Source organism: Podarcis cretensis (genome assembly GCF_951804945.1).
Source record: "Podarcis cretensis genome assembly, chromosome: 16".
In the NCBI taxonomy this organism is placed as follows: Eukaryota; Metazoa; Chordata; class Lepidosauria; order Squamata; family Lacertidae; genus Podarcis; species Podarcis cretensis.
In genome coordinates, this window is record NC_137186.1 from 44,168,996 (window position 1) to 44,185,483 (window position 16,488).

Genomic DNA, 16,488 nt, shown 5'->3' on the forward strand with positions numbered 1-16,488 from the left:
GCAACATTTCAGCAGGACTACAAATCAGGATGGTCCAATGAGGAAGCAGCATTATACTGAATAAAACCATCTAACTCAGTATTATCAACACTGACTGGCAGCAGCTCTCCAAAGGTTTCAGGCAGGGGGCCTCTCCCAGCCATGCCTGAAGATGACAGCCCAAGGATCTCACCTGTGCCCTTCTGCAGGTAAAGCAGGTGAGCTGCAGCCCTTCTGCCATCTTCTTCCTGTATTTGAACTCCTCCAGTCCTTCATTCTCTGGCCTCTTGCCCCCCCCACCCCACCCCACCCCTGCCACCACCAACTTCATCCCTCCCACCCTTAACTGCCATATTTCTATCATGAGCATCCATCAACCATAACCCTCCGATTACGAGCTTTCATTTTAAAAAAACACGTAGGTTTCTAGCAGTTGCAAGACCTGAAATATGGGGCAAAAGGTACAGGCATTCTTCATTCTGTTATGAGAAACCAACCAGCTCCCAACCCCCATCCCGACCTGCCCCACTCCCACCAGAAAGATTCCTCTGTAAGGTAGATCTAAGCCCCGCTGAATAGGAAGGGCATTTCTCTGGGGCCCCTGACAGTCGGTAAAGAAGGTAAAGGACCTCTGGACAGTTAGGCCCAGTCAAACTCATCTCGCTTCAGCCCGAGGGAGCCGGCATTTGTCCACAAACAGCTTTCTGGGTCATGTGGCCAGCATGACTAAAGTGCTTCTGGCGCAATGAGACACATTGACGAGTGCCAGAGAGCATGGAAACCTATTTATCTACTTGCACTGGCATGTTTTCAAACTGCTAGGTTGGCAGGATCTGGGACAGAGCAACGGGAGCTCACCCCGTTGCACGGACTTGCACTGCTGACTTTCTGATCAGCAAGCCCCAGAAGCTCAGTGGTTTAGACCACAGCGCCACCCACTCTAGTAGTGGGCACTGGCTGGTGATGCAGGTCTGTCGCTCACTGGCAGAACATCTGCTTTACCTGCAGAAGCTCCCAGGTTCAATCTCCAGCATTTCCAGGAAGAGCTGGGCAAGAACCCTGCCTGGCACCTTGCACAGCTGCTGACAGTCAGTGTGGGCAATACTGAGCTAGATGGCCCAGTGGCCCAGTGTGGGCAATACTGAGCTAGATGGACCAGTGGCCCGACCAGTTGCCTAGGTTTCTATTACGTCATGTCCATGGTTGGCTCTTCCTAATCCCAATAGGATTTTTCAGAGCATGAAGGGTTCCCTGAAGCCATCTTGAGCACAGACAGGAAAGAGGGAGGAGGAAAAACTCAGATGCAAGAAGCAAAATGTTTTATTTTGTATAAATCAAAGAGAGAGCGCAGCCCGCTTCTCTTACATACACATGTGTTGTTGTGCCTTGTTGGGTTAGGAAACTCAGGTGCCTCCAAAGCAGGTGGGGAAGCCAGAGCCTGGAACCGACAAGGATGCCTGGATGGTGATGATTCAGACAAAAGCTTGGCTCCTGGAGAGGAGAAGGAGAGGGGGAGGGAGGGGGGAATGTAGATACCAGAAATACTGAATTGAAATTTATTCACATTTGCCAGCACCTCTTTCTAATTTAAAGACTCAGTTTCCTCCCTGTTTCTGTCCATCTCATTTTGAAAATCTGATCTCCCACCTTCATTGGGATTCAGCCCTAATGTTGCAATCATCATCATAGGTGAACTTACCAAGATGTGTGCTTCCACAAGAAAAGCCAAATGTTCAAAGCCATCTCAGGTCCCCTGTAAACATCACACAACTTGCATTTAAATGAAAACATTTGCGAAAATCTGAGCTGCTCAGATTTAATTTCTTAACTGGCTCTTAATGAGCTCATCTGCCAGCAAGCTAAGGAGAGGAAACTACAATTGATATTAGGAATATTAAAGCATGGCAGATGGAACAAATCATCTCATCTCAGCAAAGTGGATGCCAGCTTCACCAACCAGGTGCCCTCCAGATGTTTTTGACATCAGCCCCAGCCAGCAATGATTTTGACATAGTGGCCAGATCACTAGCAGTCATAGTCCTGTCCTGTCAAGTTTTGGGCATCACATTTCAAGAAGAACAGTGACCAACCCAGATGTATCAAGAGGTGGGATGCCAGGAAGGTGGAGAGTCTGGAAACCAAGTCCCATGAAAGAGCTGTGCAGGTTGCTTAATAGTATGAGCAGCTGGAGAGTGTGTGAGCCAATGGCAGATGGCCTTAAGTATATGAAGGGCTGTCACAAGGAGGAGGGAGCAGGCTTGTTCTGAGTGGAAATTGCAGCAATGAAGCTGATTTCTTCTAGGCATGAGGAAAACTTGCTAACAGGAGGAGTTTCTTGGCAGAGTAAGAACCTTCACATGCATTTAAGCAGAGGCCAAGCAGCCATCTGTCAAGCGGGTTGAGCTGGATGACCTCCTAAGGTCCCACCCAGTTCCAAAATGCTATGGAGGCGGGTGGCTGAAACTATTTTAAAGATACCCACTCCAGTTGCCTTGCTTTTCATATTTCATCCGGGGTGAATGCAAAGGACACAGGGGCTGCATTGTCCAGACTAGAATGGAGGGAGCTTACAGCAGCTGGTGGGTTTGAATGACTGCCTAAAGCCAGCTTTGTGTGCTGTATTGTGCTATCTCACTCATAAGACCTGCTGTTCTGCCCCCCCCCCCAATATTTGTAGATTCTTCAGAGCTTCTGTAACAAGGATCAGAAGCACCGTAGTTAGGGGGTGGGGGACATTGTAAAATGTACATTCCAACTTCACTTGTATATTTTGTTTTGCATTTTTTTTTAAAGAAAAATCCCCCCACAACTGCTTTGGGCTGCCCTTTCCATCTTTACACTTTTGGGGCAACAGATTCCAGGGATGAGAGTAAGTTTCCATCTCCTCCCCACTAAAACCCCAGTTCCCTGCAACTAACTTCAAACAAAAGTCACACACACACAAACACGGCTCTTTCAGTTATGTAGACGGTGTTTCCTATAAAGAAATGTTTTATTAACACATCCAAGCTGCCTGGTGTTGCTTCAGCAGTTTTGATCACAGCAGGACCTGTGAAAATGTCCTCCAAAGGCAGCCTCCTCGCAAAATGTTTTCTAATGTGTTTTAAGCACTTAACTGCAGCATTGGGGTGTCCATACATCTGGGAAATGGAGCTACAACCGAAGTTGGAGAAATAAATCCTCATGGCAGACATGACCAAGAAATGGAAACATTTGGAGCTGGTGGACACTTTGAGCAAAAAAACAAACCAACTCCAATGTGTGTGATGCGACACCTCTAGAGCTTGCTTTCCCATATAAAGCTTTGTGGGTACAGAAGAGTACTGTACTTCTATTTATGTGCACATTGACTTATATGGCCACCCCCACCCCAGTCTTTGGGCCTGCGGGGAAGAGCTATAAAAATACAAATTTTGAAACTAAGTCAAAACTTCCCATGGAACTGCATCCACACAAAAAGTATAAAAGTATAAGAACATAAGTAGAACCCGCTGGATCAGGTCAGTGGGGGCCCATGTGGCCCAACATCCTCTTTTCACAGGCAAAAGAGCCCTTTCCCACCCTGGGGGCCCCAGCAACCGGCAGTTAGAAACATCGCTGCCTTCAACTGTGGAGGAAGAGCATAGACTCCTTTGTGACCTTCAATAGTCCTCTCCTCCTCCATCCATTTGTCCAATCCTCTTTTAAAGCCGTCTAGGTTGGGAGACATCACGGCCTCATATGGGAGGGAGTTTCCTAGTTTAACTATATACCGTGTGAATAAGTACTTTCTTTTCCCTGTCTTAATCTTCAAACGTTCAGCTTCATTAACATTAAAAAATTCAGGCCAAACCAGAAGATCTTGCAACACTTCTTAGAAAATGCTCTGGCTGTGGAGCTGTGGAGAAACTACTGAGACTATGGCTGGGTACACACTCATTCAAAACACATTCTTTCTATCAAAGAATCCCAGGCACTGTAGTTTGTTGTGTGGTTGTGGGAATTGCAGCTATGTGAGGGGTAAATTACAGTGCCCATAATTCTTTGAAAGGAAGAAGGTGCTTTGAATAATGGCATCATGTGGATGCAGCTGTTGCCCCCTTGCTGCACAGATGGTGCAGGCCAAGAAAATCACTCTGTAAAGAATGCAATTGGGCACATGAACCCCTGCCTAAGTATGAAGGACCTGGAGATATTTGGTAAAAGGTAATGGTAAAGGGACCCCTGACCATTAAGTCCAGTCGTGACCGACTCTGGGGTTGCGGCGCTCATCTCGCTTTATTGGCCAAGGGAGCCGGCGTACAGCTTCTGGGTCATGTGGCCAGCAGGACTAAGCCGCTTCTGGCGAACCAGAGCAGTGCACAATAGTTGCACCAATATTGGTATTGGCACAAGTCAACACTTATTAGAAGGAAAACTGGTGTCCAGAATCCACTCATCTCTCCTTTACTAAAAGGACAGAGGAATGCAAACGTGCTGTCCAGAGGGCTCCTGGCTGGAAGTTGTTTGGAAAAGTCTACAAAAAGAAAACCTATAGAAAGACTCTAAAGTAATCCAGTAGCAGTCTGCTTCCTCAGTGAGGAAGTGCAAAGAAGGGAGAAAGAGTCTTGCCTCCCCAACCTCAACCAAGCCCAGCTGAGCAAGTAGCCTCTCCTAGGGCAGGACTGTAAGAACAGCAGAAGCAGCTGGGAAGGGGAAAGGGGGAAATAGTTTTGTGGGTCTTTGTTGCTCAATTTGTGCTATTTTATGCATTGTGGTATTTTATGCATTGTGACTTGCAGTCATTTTTATTTATCATAGTTTAGTAATCATTTATTGTAATGGTTAAGAGTGAATTTCTGTTTAATTATTATTTGCTGGTGGTTTGAGAGTTAATTTTATTGTGTACTATTCTAACAGATTGTTGAATATTACTTTATTTGATATAAGTCATTCTATTTTAAAGTTATGTTTTACTATGACTTTTTGTATTGGATCAGATTATTATAAGGTGTGTTCCTTATATATTGCTCTAAACTGCCTTGTGTATAGTAATATAGAAAGAAATTAAAAGTGAAATGAAAAAAATGAAATGAAAGATGCCAGCACTTTACCTTAGTCTTTTCCTAGGTATTTCATCATGATACTGTTTACATCATCTTCCTTCCCCTCGGCTTCAGACCGCCAGTCATCTTTCGCGCCCTCCGGGCTTCTTTTCCCAACGCATCCTTCCCCTTCCAGTCTCGGGATCCTTGGCCGACTCTTGATGCTGTCAGCACTTTTGAAAGATACAACTGAGCCAGAAGACGAAGACGAGTCAGAGAGGTTTCCAGGGTCCTCTTGGGGTTTTGGACTTGGTGATAAAGTGGCCTTTATCTCAGAGAGGAAAGTGTGGTTGGGCGAGACTTGGTCTTCAAAACGGACACTCATGGGCCTCTGGCCTTCTCTCCTCTCTTTGGGACCTCTGGCCAGGCTGCTGGTTGACTGGCCTTTCCGGACGGCTGGAAGGAAGTCATCTGAGTCATCATTCATTTTCCTCTCATAGCTCAGAGTTGGTATTTTCCAAGAGAGTGGATCAGTTTCCTTTCCCTCACTTGGAACATCACCAAATCTTCTGTTCTGAAAGACCAGAGGTTCTTTTCCTAGATCTGTGTCTGTTGTTTCTTCCAGGGATGCCTCCAGGCAACTTCTCCATGGTTTAAGTCGCAAAGTGCTGAACATTTCTCCACCCAGGGCTGGGGAGCTGAGCTTTGAGTAGGTGTCATCTATGTTCTGAATGAGAGAGTCATAGGACCCAAACTTGGAGACCCTTTTCAGAGCTGGGGAGAGGTTTGGCCGTGCCATGCTCTCAGATGATATGCTCCTCAAACTAGAGGAGCGGACCAGGCCAGCTCGAGAACTTTCACCAATTCCCTCCAGAGTTACTGGGAGATCTTCATCATCCTTCAAAGTCTTGCATCTTCTAAGGGATGAGGCTCCTGTTGTTTGGTAAATAGGCAAAGAGGAGGCATCATCTAACACTAAGTTCCCTGGCTCTTTGTCCTTCAGCCTTTTTCTTCGCAGCTCTTCAACATATTCAGAAAGTGCAGAGGAGGAGCGTGACAACTTGTCTTCTGCTGAAGGGGACACCCTTTTGAGCACAGAAGGGGACAAAGGACTTGATAACATCTCTTCTGCCACTGCTGGAGAGGACATCCTTCTCGTAATGGATGGAGACACAGCTCCTAACTTTTGGAGAGTGAAAAACTCCTTATTTGAAATGGGTTTCCCATAATCTGGTCTTTGGGTACCGAAGGAAGGGCTTTGATTAGCTTTGCCAAAATCAGTACCCCCTGCACTCCTTCCATATCCCCTTCGTTCTGCACCTAAGGGAGACAGCTGCTGGCTTGTTTCTTGATCCTTGTTTATCCTGGGACAAAAGGTGAAACAACAGCCACTGAGCAAAGCATTACATGGGACAACAGACTTCAACATCCATAATTTATTTTTAAAACTAAAAAAGAAAAGAAGTCTTTATTGAATGGCTTCATATCACATTTACAAATTCACTATGGAGGGATCCAGACTTAGTCCGGTAACTTAAGGCCTACTGATTTCAGTAGGTCTACTCTGAGTTATGTAAGTCTGAATCCAACCCTATGATTTCAAGAAAAGCATACAGGAATGCAAATACAGTAATTGATTCCTATGGATAGTGTCCCAATTTAACCTTTCATATTAGATTTTTAAAAGGTCCATAGACCAGGGGTGGAGTGCAGCCCTTGTCAGCCAAGGGTTTTAGCTCCTCCCAGGAGCCACGTGTTGGTGATGTGCAGGGCTGGAGGGCAAAAGTGGGTGGGGCCAATGGCAAGCAGTGGGCGGGCAGCAGATGTATCTCATGCAGTAGGTGATATTGGAAGCATGCAAAAACCAGAGGTTTTTAAGCACAGCAAGACATTCCCTGCACCTCCATCCAAGAGACATATAAATTTAGTTTCTACATGAACCAAGCAGTGCTAGCCATTTCCACAATGTTCCTGTGGAAAGTGGGCACAAGTTTGCCAAGTGCTTTTTAGAGAATTAATTTGATTAAGTGCTGGTGATGTGTTCTGCGTTTTATGATTCTATGATATGTAAATGATTTTACTCAGTGCTTTTGTTCTTTTAGGAAAAAAGGTGCCGGTACTCTCCATTAAGTTGTTACCGTAAGTGTCACACTTTAAACTTTTGAGGGCAGGAGAGGTCCTGGTACTACATACCCTTGAGCAATCCCAGAAAAACGCACTGCACACCCCCATAATATTTTTTATTTTTTCAAACAAGTTGGTGGTTTAAACAATCTCTTATAAACAATCAAACATTATTCAAGGACACATTCAAGGCAGACAAAAAACTGCTCAAGGAGCACAGAAAAGAGTTTGGGCTGGGAAGAGTCCTGAAAGGCTCGAAATCTTCCACCACCTGGGTATAACTGTTTCAGAATTGTACAAACTCCAGTTTTTCCTGAAAGATTTCTTCAGAATTATTCCTACCTTCCCAGAAAACTGTCAGTTTGGTTTGGTTTCTCAAAAAAGAAAAGGGGAAACAAATAACTTAAAGGGAAACTGAGGCAACAGAGGGACTCAGAACGTTGGGCATCAGGAAGTCCTGATCATCCTCAACAGCAGCAGCGCAATCCGACTCAGTATATCACCCTGATATAACTCATTATTTGGGGATACTCATAAGTGATGCATGCCCCCAGCATATGTTCCCATTCCTCTTTTGAATTGGACACTTCAGGTACAAAAAAATAACAATTCTCCTGAAGGTGACAACAGCCAGTTATTTTGTGTTTTGTGTGTTAGGGCTCTCCCAGTTTGTTTCGGGCCCCACACATCAAGCAGGCCACACGCTGGATTTGATCTTTGGCGTCGGTATAGATGTGATCATGTTTCCTTCGATGAAGGTGCCATGGTCTGATCACTATGCTCTGAAAGCCAGGATTGACGTTCCACCCCCACCCTGCTTGGGTGGCGAGCCAATTTGGGCTCGCCCGCAGAGGCTGATGGACCCTGATAGATTCCGTCAAGCCTTGCGGGACCTTTCTCCCCCTGGCGACTCATTGACTGAGCTTGTTGAGGCCTGGAATACCCAGCTCCTGGCAGCCATCAATGAGATCGCACCTAAGCGCCCTCTGCGACCCCGCAGAAACCGGGCTCCCTGGTTTACCGAGGAGCTCCGGAAAATGAAGCGGGACCTCAGACGGCTAGAGCGAGTATGGCGGGGTGCCCGTGACGGAGCCTCAAGAACATCTTATAGGGTTTTTATGAAAACCTATGAGATGGCAGTGAAGGCCGCTAAAAAGTCCTACTTCTCGGCCTCCATTGCATCCGCTAGCTCTCGCCCGGCACAATTATTTAGTATAATTCGGTCTTTAACGTCCCTCGAAGGACAGCCAAATTTAAATAACAATTTGACACACAGCTGTGAGGCATTTGCGAGCTTTTTTGCGGAGAAGGTCTTGTTGCTCCGCCATGACCTCCCTGCCAATTTGGATACAATAAAGGAACTGGAGGCCCCTCGACTGTCCTCGGGTTCAGTATTGGACCACTTTGACTGGATATCCCCAGCTGATGTAGACAGATTCCTCCGAGCTGGAAAGCCCACCACCTGTCCTCTCGACCCGTGCCCGTCCTGGCTGATTAGAGCGTGTCCAGAAGAGGTGCGGGCCCCCCTGGGGGATATCATCAATCTGTCCCTTGGCACCGGGACATTCCCAGGGGAACTGAAGGAGGCAGTGGTGCGCCCGCTCTTAAAGAAAACATCATTAGATCCCTTAGATCTATCCAATTACCGCCCGGTTTCGAATCTTCCATTCCTGGGTAAGGTGATTGAGAGAGCGGTTGCTGAACAGCTTGGTAGGTTTCTGGATGAAACATCAGCTCTGGATCCATTCCAGTCCGGCTTCCGCGCTGGTCATGGGACCGAGACGGCTCTGGTCGCCCTAACAGATGATCTCCGCAGGCAGCTGGATCGAGGCGGGTCGGGGCTGCTGATTCTTCTAGACCTGTCAGCAGCCTTCGACATGGTCGATCACGAACTCCTGGACCACCGCCTTGCCGACGTGGGGATCCAGGGCACAGTCCTTCAATGGCTGCGCTCGTTTCTCTCTGGTCGGGGACAGAGGGTGGCGCTTGGGGGGGAATTGTCATCCCGCCACTCCTTGGTGTGTGGTGTGCCTCAGGGTGCAATACTCTCCCCGATGCTTTTTAACATCTTTATGCGCCCCCTCGCCCAGCTTGTCCGGAGTTTTGGGCTGGGCTGCCATCAGTATGCTGATGACACCCAACTCTATTTGTTGATGGACGGCCACCCGGACTCGGCCCCAGACACACTGATCAGATGCTTGGAGGCTGTGGCTGGATGGTTACGTGGGAGCCGGCTGAAGTTAAATCCTTCGAAGACAGAGGTCCTCTGGCTGGGACGGGACGACATGGGACTGAGGGGGCAACTCCCATCTCTTGCGGGGGTGCAATTAGTGCCAGCACCGTCCGTTAAGAGTTTGGGTGTAATCTTCGATACCTCCCTCTCCATGGAGGCGCAGATTGCAGCTACAACAAAGGCGGCATTTTTTCATCTCCGCCAAGCTAAGCAGTTGGCTCCTTACCTCTCTCGCCCTGACCTAGCCACTGTGATCCACGCGACGGTCACCTCCAGACTGGATTATTGTAACTCGCTCTACGTGGGGCTGCCCTTGAGACTGACCCAGAAACTCCAGCGGGTGCAGAATGCCGCAGCGAGACTCCTTACGGGGTCCTCGCTTAGAGATCACATTCATCCGGTGCTATACCAGCTGCACTGGCTCCCGGTGGAGTACAGGATCAGGTTTAAGGTGCTGGTTTTAACCTTCAAAGCCCTATACGGCCTAGGGCCCTCGTACCTACGGGACCGCCTCTCCTGGTATGCCCCACAGAGGAACTTACGATCTTCAAATAAAAACACCTTGAGGGTCCCAGGCCTCAGAGAGGTTAGGCTGGCCTCAACTAGAGCCAGGGCTTTTTCGGCTGCGGCTCCAACCTGGTGGAACGCTCTGTCACAAGAGACAAGGGCCCTGCAGGACTTGACATCTTTCCGCAGGGCCTGCAAGACAGAGCTGTTCCACCTGGCATTTGGTCAGGGCGCAGCCTGACCCCCTCCTCTGGCAATCTTTACAAAGCTTTAGTTTATGGTTGCCATCAATTTTGATTTTAATTCATTTTTATAATGTTTTATAATGTCACACTGTTTTATTGTTGTTAGCCGCCCTGAGCCCGGCTTCGGCTGGGGAGGGCGGGATATAAATAAAATTTATTATTATTATTATTATTATAAGCCAATCTTTTTCTGTCACTTTGTTCATACCTTCCCTTTCCCAGCTTTGTTTCACATATTCATTGTAGCTATTAATATTTTCTATACTTTTTACATAAATACTCCACCCCCCCCTTCTGACAACCTTTTTGAAAGATCTCAGCAGCCCATTGATATCTGTTCCTCTTGTAAGACTTTGAATGTAGCTGCTGAGCATCAGAACAGCCCGGCAGCAGGATCAGGCCAAAAGCACCTCATCTAGTCCAGCACCTTGTATCTCGATTTCCTGAAGGATTTTGACAAAGTCCCCCATGATATTCTTGTGGAGAAGCTAGCAAAATGCAGGGTGGATGAGGCAGCTGTTGGGTGGATTTGTTCCTGGTTGACTGACCAAACCCAAAGAGTACTCACTAGTAGCGGTTCCTCATTATCCTGGAAAAAAGTAGCAAGTCCTGCCCTGGGCCTGTTGTTCAGAGTCTTTATAAACAACCTGAACCAATGGATTCACATTACAAGGAAAGAAATTCCAACTAAACACGAGGATGAACTTTCTGATGGTAGGGGTTGTTCGACAGACTCCCTTGGAAGGTGGTGGACTCTCCTTTCTCGGAGGTTTCTAGGCAAAGGTTGGATGGCCACCTGTCAGGGATTCTTTAGCTGTGATTCCTGCATTGCAGGGGGTTGGACTAGATGGCCCTTGGGGGTCCCTTCCAACTCTACAGTTCTGTTATTCTATGATTCTACGGTTGTCCAAGTTGGTGTCCGTCAAAATACCTTGAGATTTGCAAGTAATGAACACTACCCCTTTTGTATCACTTGGTCATATAATAGAATTTTACTTTGAGATAAACTTTTTAAAAAGATTTGGCAATACCTCCTTTTATCCAGCAACTGAAAATTTCTCTCACACACACTCTCGGAAAACCCATTTATTTCTGATGCTAGAAGTGAGATGGCTGAGGCTAAGACTGTCCTGTCAATTCTGGCTACTATCTCTCCAATCTCTCCAAATTCCGCCACACTCCTGATGGCTGCCCCACGTCCAATCTGAGAATGGCATGCCTGCCCCAGGAGTGGGGAGCCTCAGCCTTCGCAGCCTATCTATCCAGCCTCCAGGACTCTTGCTTAGTGGTGCCCACTGTGCAGGGCACATGCCTCCTCCCCAGCTGTGCAGTGCATCCACCTCCAGAACCTTTGACTCACTGGGATGTGTCCTTGAACTTGCTTGCCTGGAAGGAGAGAGGTGTGAGTGGGGTCTTCACAAAACCCTCCAGCTTTTGTGTGGACAGAAGGTGTCTCGCTGCACAGAGCTCCGCGTTACATGCACTGATCCACCTACTTTTCCCTGTGACCACACCCTCCATTGGCCTCTGGCAGAGACCCTTCGGCTGGTTGAAGGGGATATGCTGAAAGGAGCCTCTCCCACCCCTTCCTTTGTCCAACTGCAACACAACAGCCCTGCAGTGCTGCCAGTGGGCTTTACTCTCTGGTAGTGGCTGCAGCCCAGACGGGAGGGAACCCAAGATGAACATGAAAAACCATTGAACAAACGGCACCGTGGTTGATAGCTGAGTGCTACATTTGGTGAGGCTATCCTACCTCTGAATGCTTTCAGTGCTTTGAATCCTCACAATCCAAGTACATGTACAGAATTCTCAGAGGAAGCCTAATATTTAAATTTAATATTTACATTGGAAATGGCTCTTGGTGTCTGCAGTTTGTTCCTTGTGTTGTAGAAAGTAATTTCTAACATCATTAAGGTAATCACAAATGGCTGAATTATTTATTTGACATATTTATATCCTGCCTTAATCTTAATCTTCAATTAGAATAGCTATGAAAAAAAGTGCCAGAGTTGGAGAAAAAGCCTCCCGTCCCCTGTGGGCATTTTATTTATTAAAAATGTGCCTCCTTTTCAAGTCTCAAGGAATATTGTATTCTAAAAAAACACACCCAGCTAAGCAATTTTTTTTAAAAAAAAATTCTTTACTGCTTTATATTTTTTAAAAAAACCTCAAAGTGGTGTACAGCATATTAAATCAATAAATCAATAAAACAATAGCTGGGCAATGTTCCTCCGGCCTCATGAGGAGCCTCTTCAGTAGGGCTGGTGAGTCTGGGCCTCGCCTCCTAGGCCAGGCGGAAAGGGCCTTGCAGGCAGCGGCCCCCATGCCTCACAAAACCAACAAGAAGGTAAAACACTGACCATCTGTCAAGGGGTTTGTGACCAAGTCAGTGACCAACTCAGAGAAGCCTCAGAAAGGGAATGGAAACAGGAGCATCCTGCAGAACTCATGGAAGAAGATGACAGACATTTGTGGGCAGAGATGGGGAAGATATTGGGTTTGGTTTGCTGACTTGCTCTTCCTGAAGCAGTATGTGAACCAAAACATGACTAGGCTTCAAAATTCCCAACTCTCTGAATTTTCAGATGCAATTCTCCTGCCCCCTATACGTAGCTTGTACACAAATGTGTATAAAACTGGATATATTAGTGGAAGTTACATAAAAAATGAATTGTATTAGGATAACCTGCTTGCATGTATACATGTATTAGTTAAAATTGCATACAACATACAACATACAACAAATTTCAAGAGGACTTTTTTAAAAAATTGCAACAGACTGCTAGTAATTAGGAAGCAATTCCTTCCACTTGCCAATTCTGTATGTGAACCCCTCAGATTTATGAAAAAATTGTGTAACTGTTTCATCTTCTCTTGATGAGTCTTATGTTGCATCTGATTTTAGTGCTTCTTTGTTATTTTATTTGTATGGAAATTTTTCTCTTTCTGGCCATCTTTTTTTTATGCAACCTGATGCAAAAATATGACAAACTGAACTTCAGATTGGAAATACTGAGAGAAACTAAAACAAGCTGACTTCTCTGTCCCTTCTTCTCAAATGGTTTCAGTCTGTCTGACTGCTAACCAGAAAGCTGGTGGTTTGAGCCCACCCAGGGACAGCTGTGGACATGGATGTAGCCAGGGGGGGAAATACCTATCTGACCAATTGCATCACAGATGACTCGGTGCTGCCCCCCGCTAACATAAAGCCTGCCTCCCCAATAAATCCTGGCTATGCCCATGGCTGTGGACAGGATTCTTGTATTGCAGGTGATTAGACTAGATGACCCCCAGGTCTCTGCAACTCTACAATTCTATGATTCTAAGTATGGTTGGGGTGTGTGGAAATCTTCTCAGCATTCAACGGTATGCTGGAGGTATTTTGGGTGCTGGCTGGCTTGGAATCTTAAAGGGAGCATTTCCTGATACTTGATGTGCCCAAAGGTCCACACAGCGCATACATGAGACTCTGGATACCCAGGGAATCTCTCTCCCACATGAGGCCAGGCTAGAGAGGTCAAGGCCCCGTGTGGGGGTGGGTATGAAATTTCAGGGGGGAAACCACTTTCTCATCCCCCCCCATGTTTTTTGGGCTTCCCTTTGAAAAACTGTTGTTTGGGTGGGATTTTAAATTATTAGATATTATGAAATATTTATAATGTTGAACAAAATAAAATAAAATAAAATATTATTTATACCCCGCCCATCTGGCTGGGTTTCCCCAGTCACTCTGGGCAGCTTCCAACAAAACATTAAAATGTACTAATTCATGAAATATTAAAAGCTTCCCTAAACAGGGAAAATATAACAAGTAACAACGTGACTTTCAATAGGTAAGGAGTACTTTTACAAAGTATTGCATTTTTTCAATGTTTAGGACAATTTCCATTTCCCCCCAAACAAAGGATAAAATGTATCCCCCCCACACCACTGCTTCAAAATTTCTGGAGACAGTACACCTTTAGGCAAGGCAGAGGCGATTAGGGAGGTTCAGTCAGCTGCAGGGGTGCCAACTTGAATAAAATATTGGGGGGGGGGAGGTAAGCCCCACCCTGCATAATCAACCACATGACGCAGTGCACACACACCATTTGAATGGGAATGCCCATCAACTTTGTGGGGACCCAGCCCCCTCAAATATTTTATTGTTGGTGCAAAAGCCCCCACGGCCCCTAGGAATTGGCTCCTATGGTCAGCTGAGCTGCGTAAAGAGATGAGGATTTCCTCCTGCAAATTCTGCACATTGAGAGAGGTTTGGGTCAAGGCCTTTGTTGACAAGGACATTTTTGCTGCCTTTTGCCTCTTGCTAAATCCAAAACATGCCCCCCCCATAAAAGAATCAATCTTCTGTGTTTGCAGGAAAGTGGGCTGGCCTATCCTCTCCTTTGTGTCATCTTTTTAATATGGGAGATGCTCTGAAACCATTCCCCCATTCCCCAGAACAAGCACTTTGCTGCTTTGGAGAGGAGCCTCGATCCAGAAATACAGTTGTTCAAGATTTAGCCTTGACAGTAATCAACACTTCTAGCTAAGGAGAAGAGATGTAGTTGCCATAGCAACCTTATGCCACCCTGCAATCTCACAGACAATGCTGGGCACACTGAGACCCAGCACGGTTGACCTGGAAGGAAATTTACATGCGGAAACCTCTTGAGACAACACAAACACACACACACACACGGAAACGGATCTGGCTCAGCAAAGGGCAGAATAAGCAAACAGATGGGGAAATTCCCCTCTGGATGCACAGCAAACAAGAGGCATTTCTTGGGCACCATAGTGGCAAGAAGCACCCAACGATGAAAACGAACCCAGTCTTTACCAGGGCTGGGTAAAACGCACAGAGTTTGACTGTGCCCAAAGCCAGCAGGGTCCCCTGGACTCACCCAAGTTGTAAGGGTGTGGGAGAGGCTATAAGCCAAAATGTGACCCCAATCCCTTCCCCCTGCAATTTCTCTGAATGAGCTTGTCTGGTATACCTGCTCCAACTCCACACCTTCTGAGAAAGCCAGAGCTGTGGGTCCCTCACAGCTACCCACCCAATGCTGAATATGCACATTTCCCTAATGCACACATTTTTGTAAGCCATTTCCTTGAACACACACATTTCCACATGTAATTCCCCCATAAACAAAATAAAAGGTTACCTTCATGAATACATGCATTTTCAGGCACACTTTCCCCTAATCCACACATTTTTGCACAATTTTTGGTTAGAGAACTGCACTGTCAAACTGGGAGAAGTGCAAATTTCTAAGGAGGGCTATATTTTTAGTGTTGTTTTAAAAAATTGTTAATTAAAATATGAGCTGAACAAATCCCCTGCACTCCCATCTCTAGTGATGCATGCTTTCTCCTCACCCCCACCCTAATGACTGTGCAAGATGCATTTCTGGAGCAGTCTGGGCCAAATCAGGACATACCCACCTGGCCATTTCAAGAAATGTCCTGTCATATCATGAAATCAGCCTGTCATTCCTTTCCTGTTCTTTGTTTGTTCAGACACTATGCTAGGTACCTTCTCTATCCTTCAGGGAGGAAAGGCATAACTTGCCTTTCTTTAAACTAACCCACAGCACACGTTTTGAGTGGGTGGCTAGTCCTTTCTGGGCTAGTGGAGAAATGTACAGTACAGGAGGCCAGCAGCTTCCAGGGATCATGACTAAAGCCAACATCATGTATAGTCAAAACCTATTGGGTTCAATGGCAGGTGGGATTGCCAAAGTCATATTTCCCAGAATCCTGCTCCTTTTCTGCCTTCTTTTTAATTTTTCTTAATTTTTGCCACATACATAAAACTGAATGTACATAAGTTAAATGTACGAAAGTTCTGAGCTCACTGTCTAGAAGTGGATGTGGCTGAACCAAATCTATGCTCTGATTTTCATGAACATTTTTTTCTCAAAGTGCCAAATGATGCCTTCGATTTTCACCAGGAGTGTCAAATGAACCACCTTTGCTTAAAATGCCCTCACTAGTCCTCAGTGATGGCACTACACACCCAAATTTGGTCAGTTACCAAGCGGTGCTACATAATTTCTGTTTGAGTGGGAGGCAGAAGCAGTAGCATCCTTGGAATATGAAGACCAGTGCTGAGCAGAAAGGTTTAAATGTTACATTTTTAAAAAAATACAAAGTAGTTCTGGGAAGCAAATCTCCAAATTGCTAGGTCTGATCTCCCCAAAATGACCATGGCACTGTAGAAATCCCTCCGCCTCTATAGCTTCATACAACCAAGATCTCATGCCAAGGATTGAAAGCCCTGGAAGCTGCTTTTCAGCTTAAAGTCCCACCACCCCCAGTCTGTGCACATCCAGAATCAGATCTACCCTTGTCCCCTTGCTGCTCAGTGTATGTTTTGGACTACAAGACCCGTCAGATGAGAGTTGCAGTC

At 46.2% G+C, this 16,488-nt stretch overlaps 1 protein-coding gene across 1 annotated transcript in view; it reads right to left on the minus strand.

The window, feature by feature from the left end:
• Positions 1-1,283: 1,283 nt before the first annotated feature.
• Positions 1,284-16,488, minus strand: part of MYO18B (myosin XVIIIB) — a 303,099-nt gene continuing 287,894 nt past the window's right edge. The window contains exons 44-45 of the mRNA XM_079957728.1: positions 5,052-6,346; positions 1,284-1,470 (exon numbers count right to left, since the gene is read on the minus strand). Coding sequence (XP_079813854.1) covers positions 5,053-6,346 — 1,294 coding nt within the window. The 3' untranslated portion in view covers positions 1,284-1,470; position 5,052. The remainder of the gene's footprint in view (positions 1,471-5,051; positions 6,347-16,488) is intronic.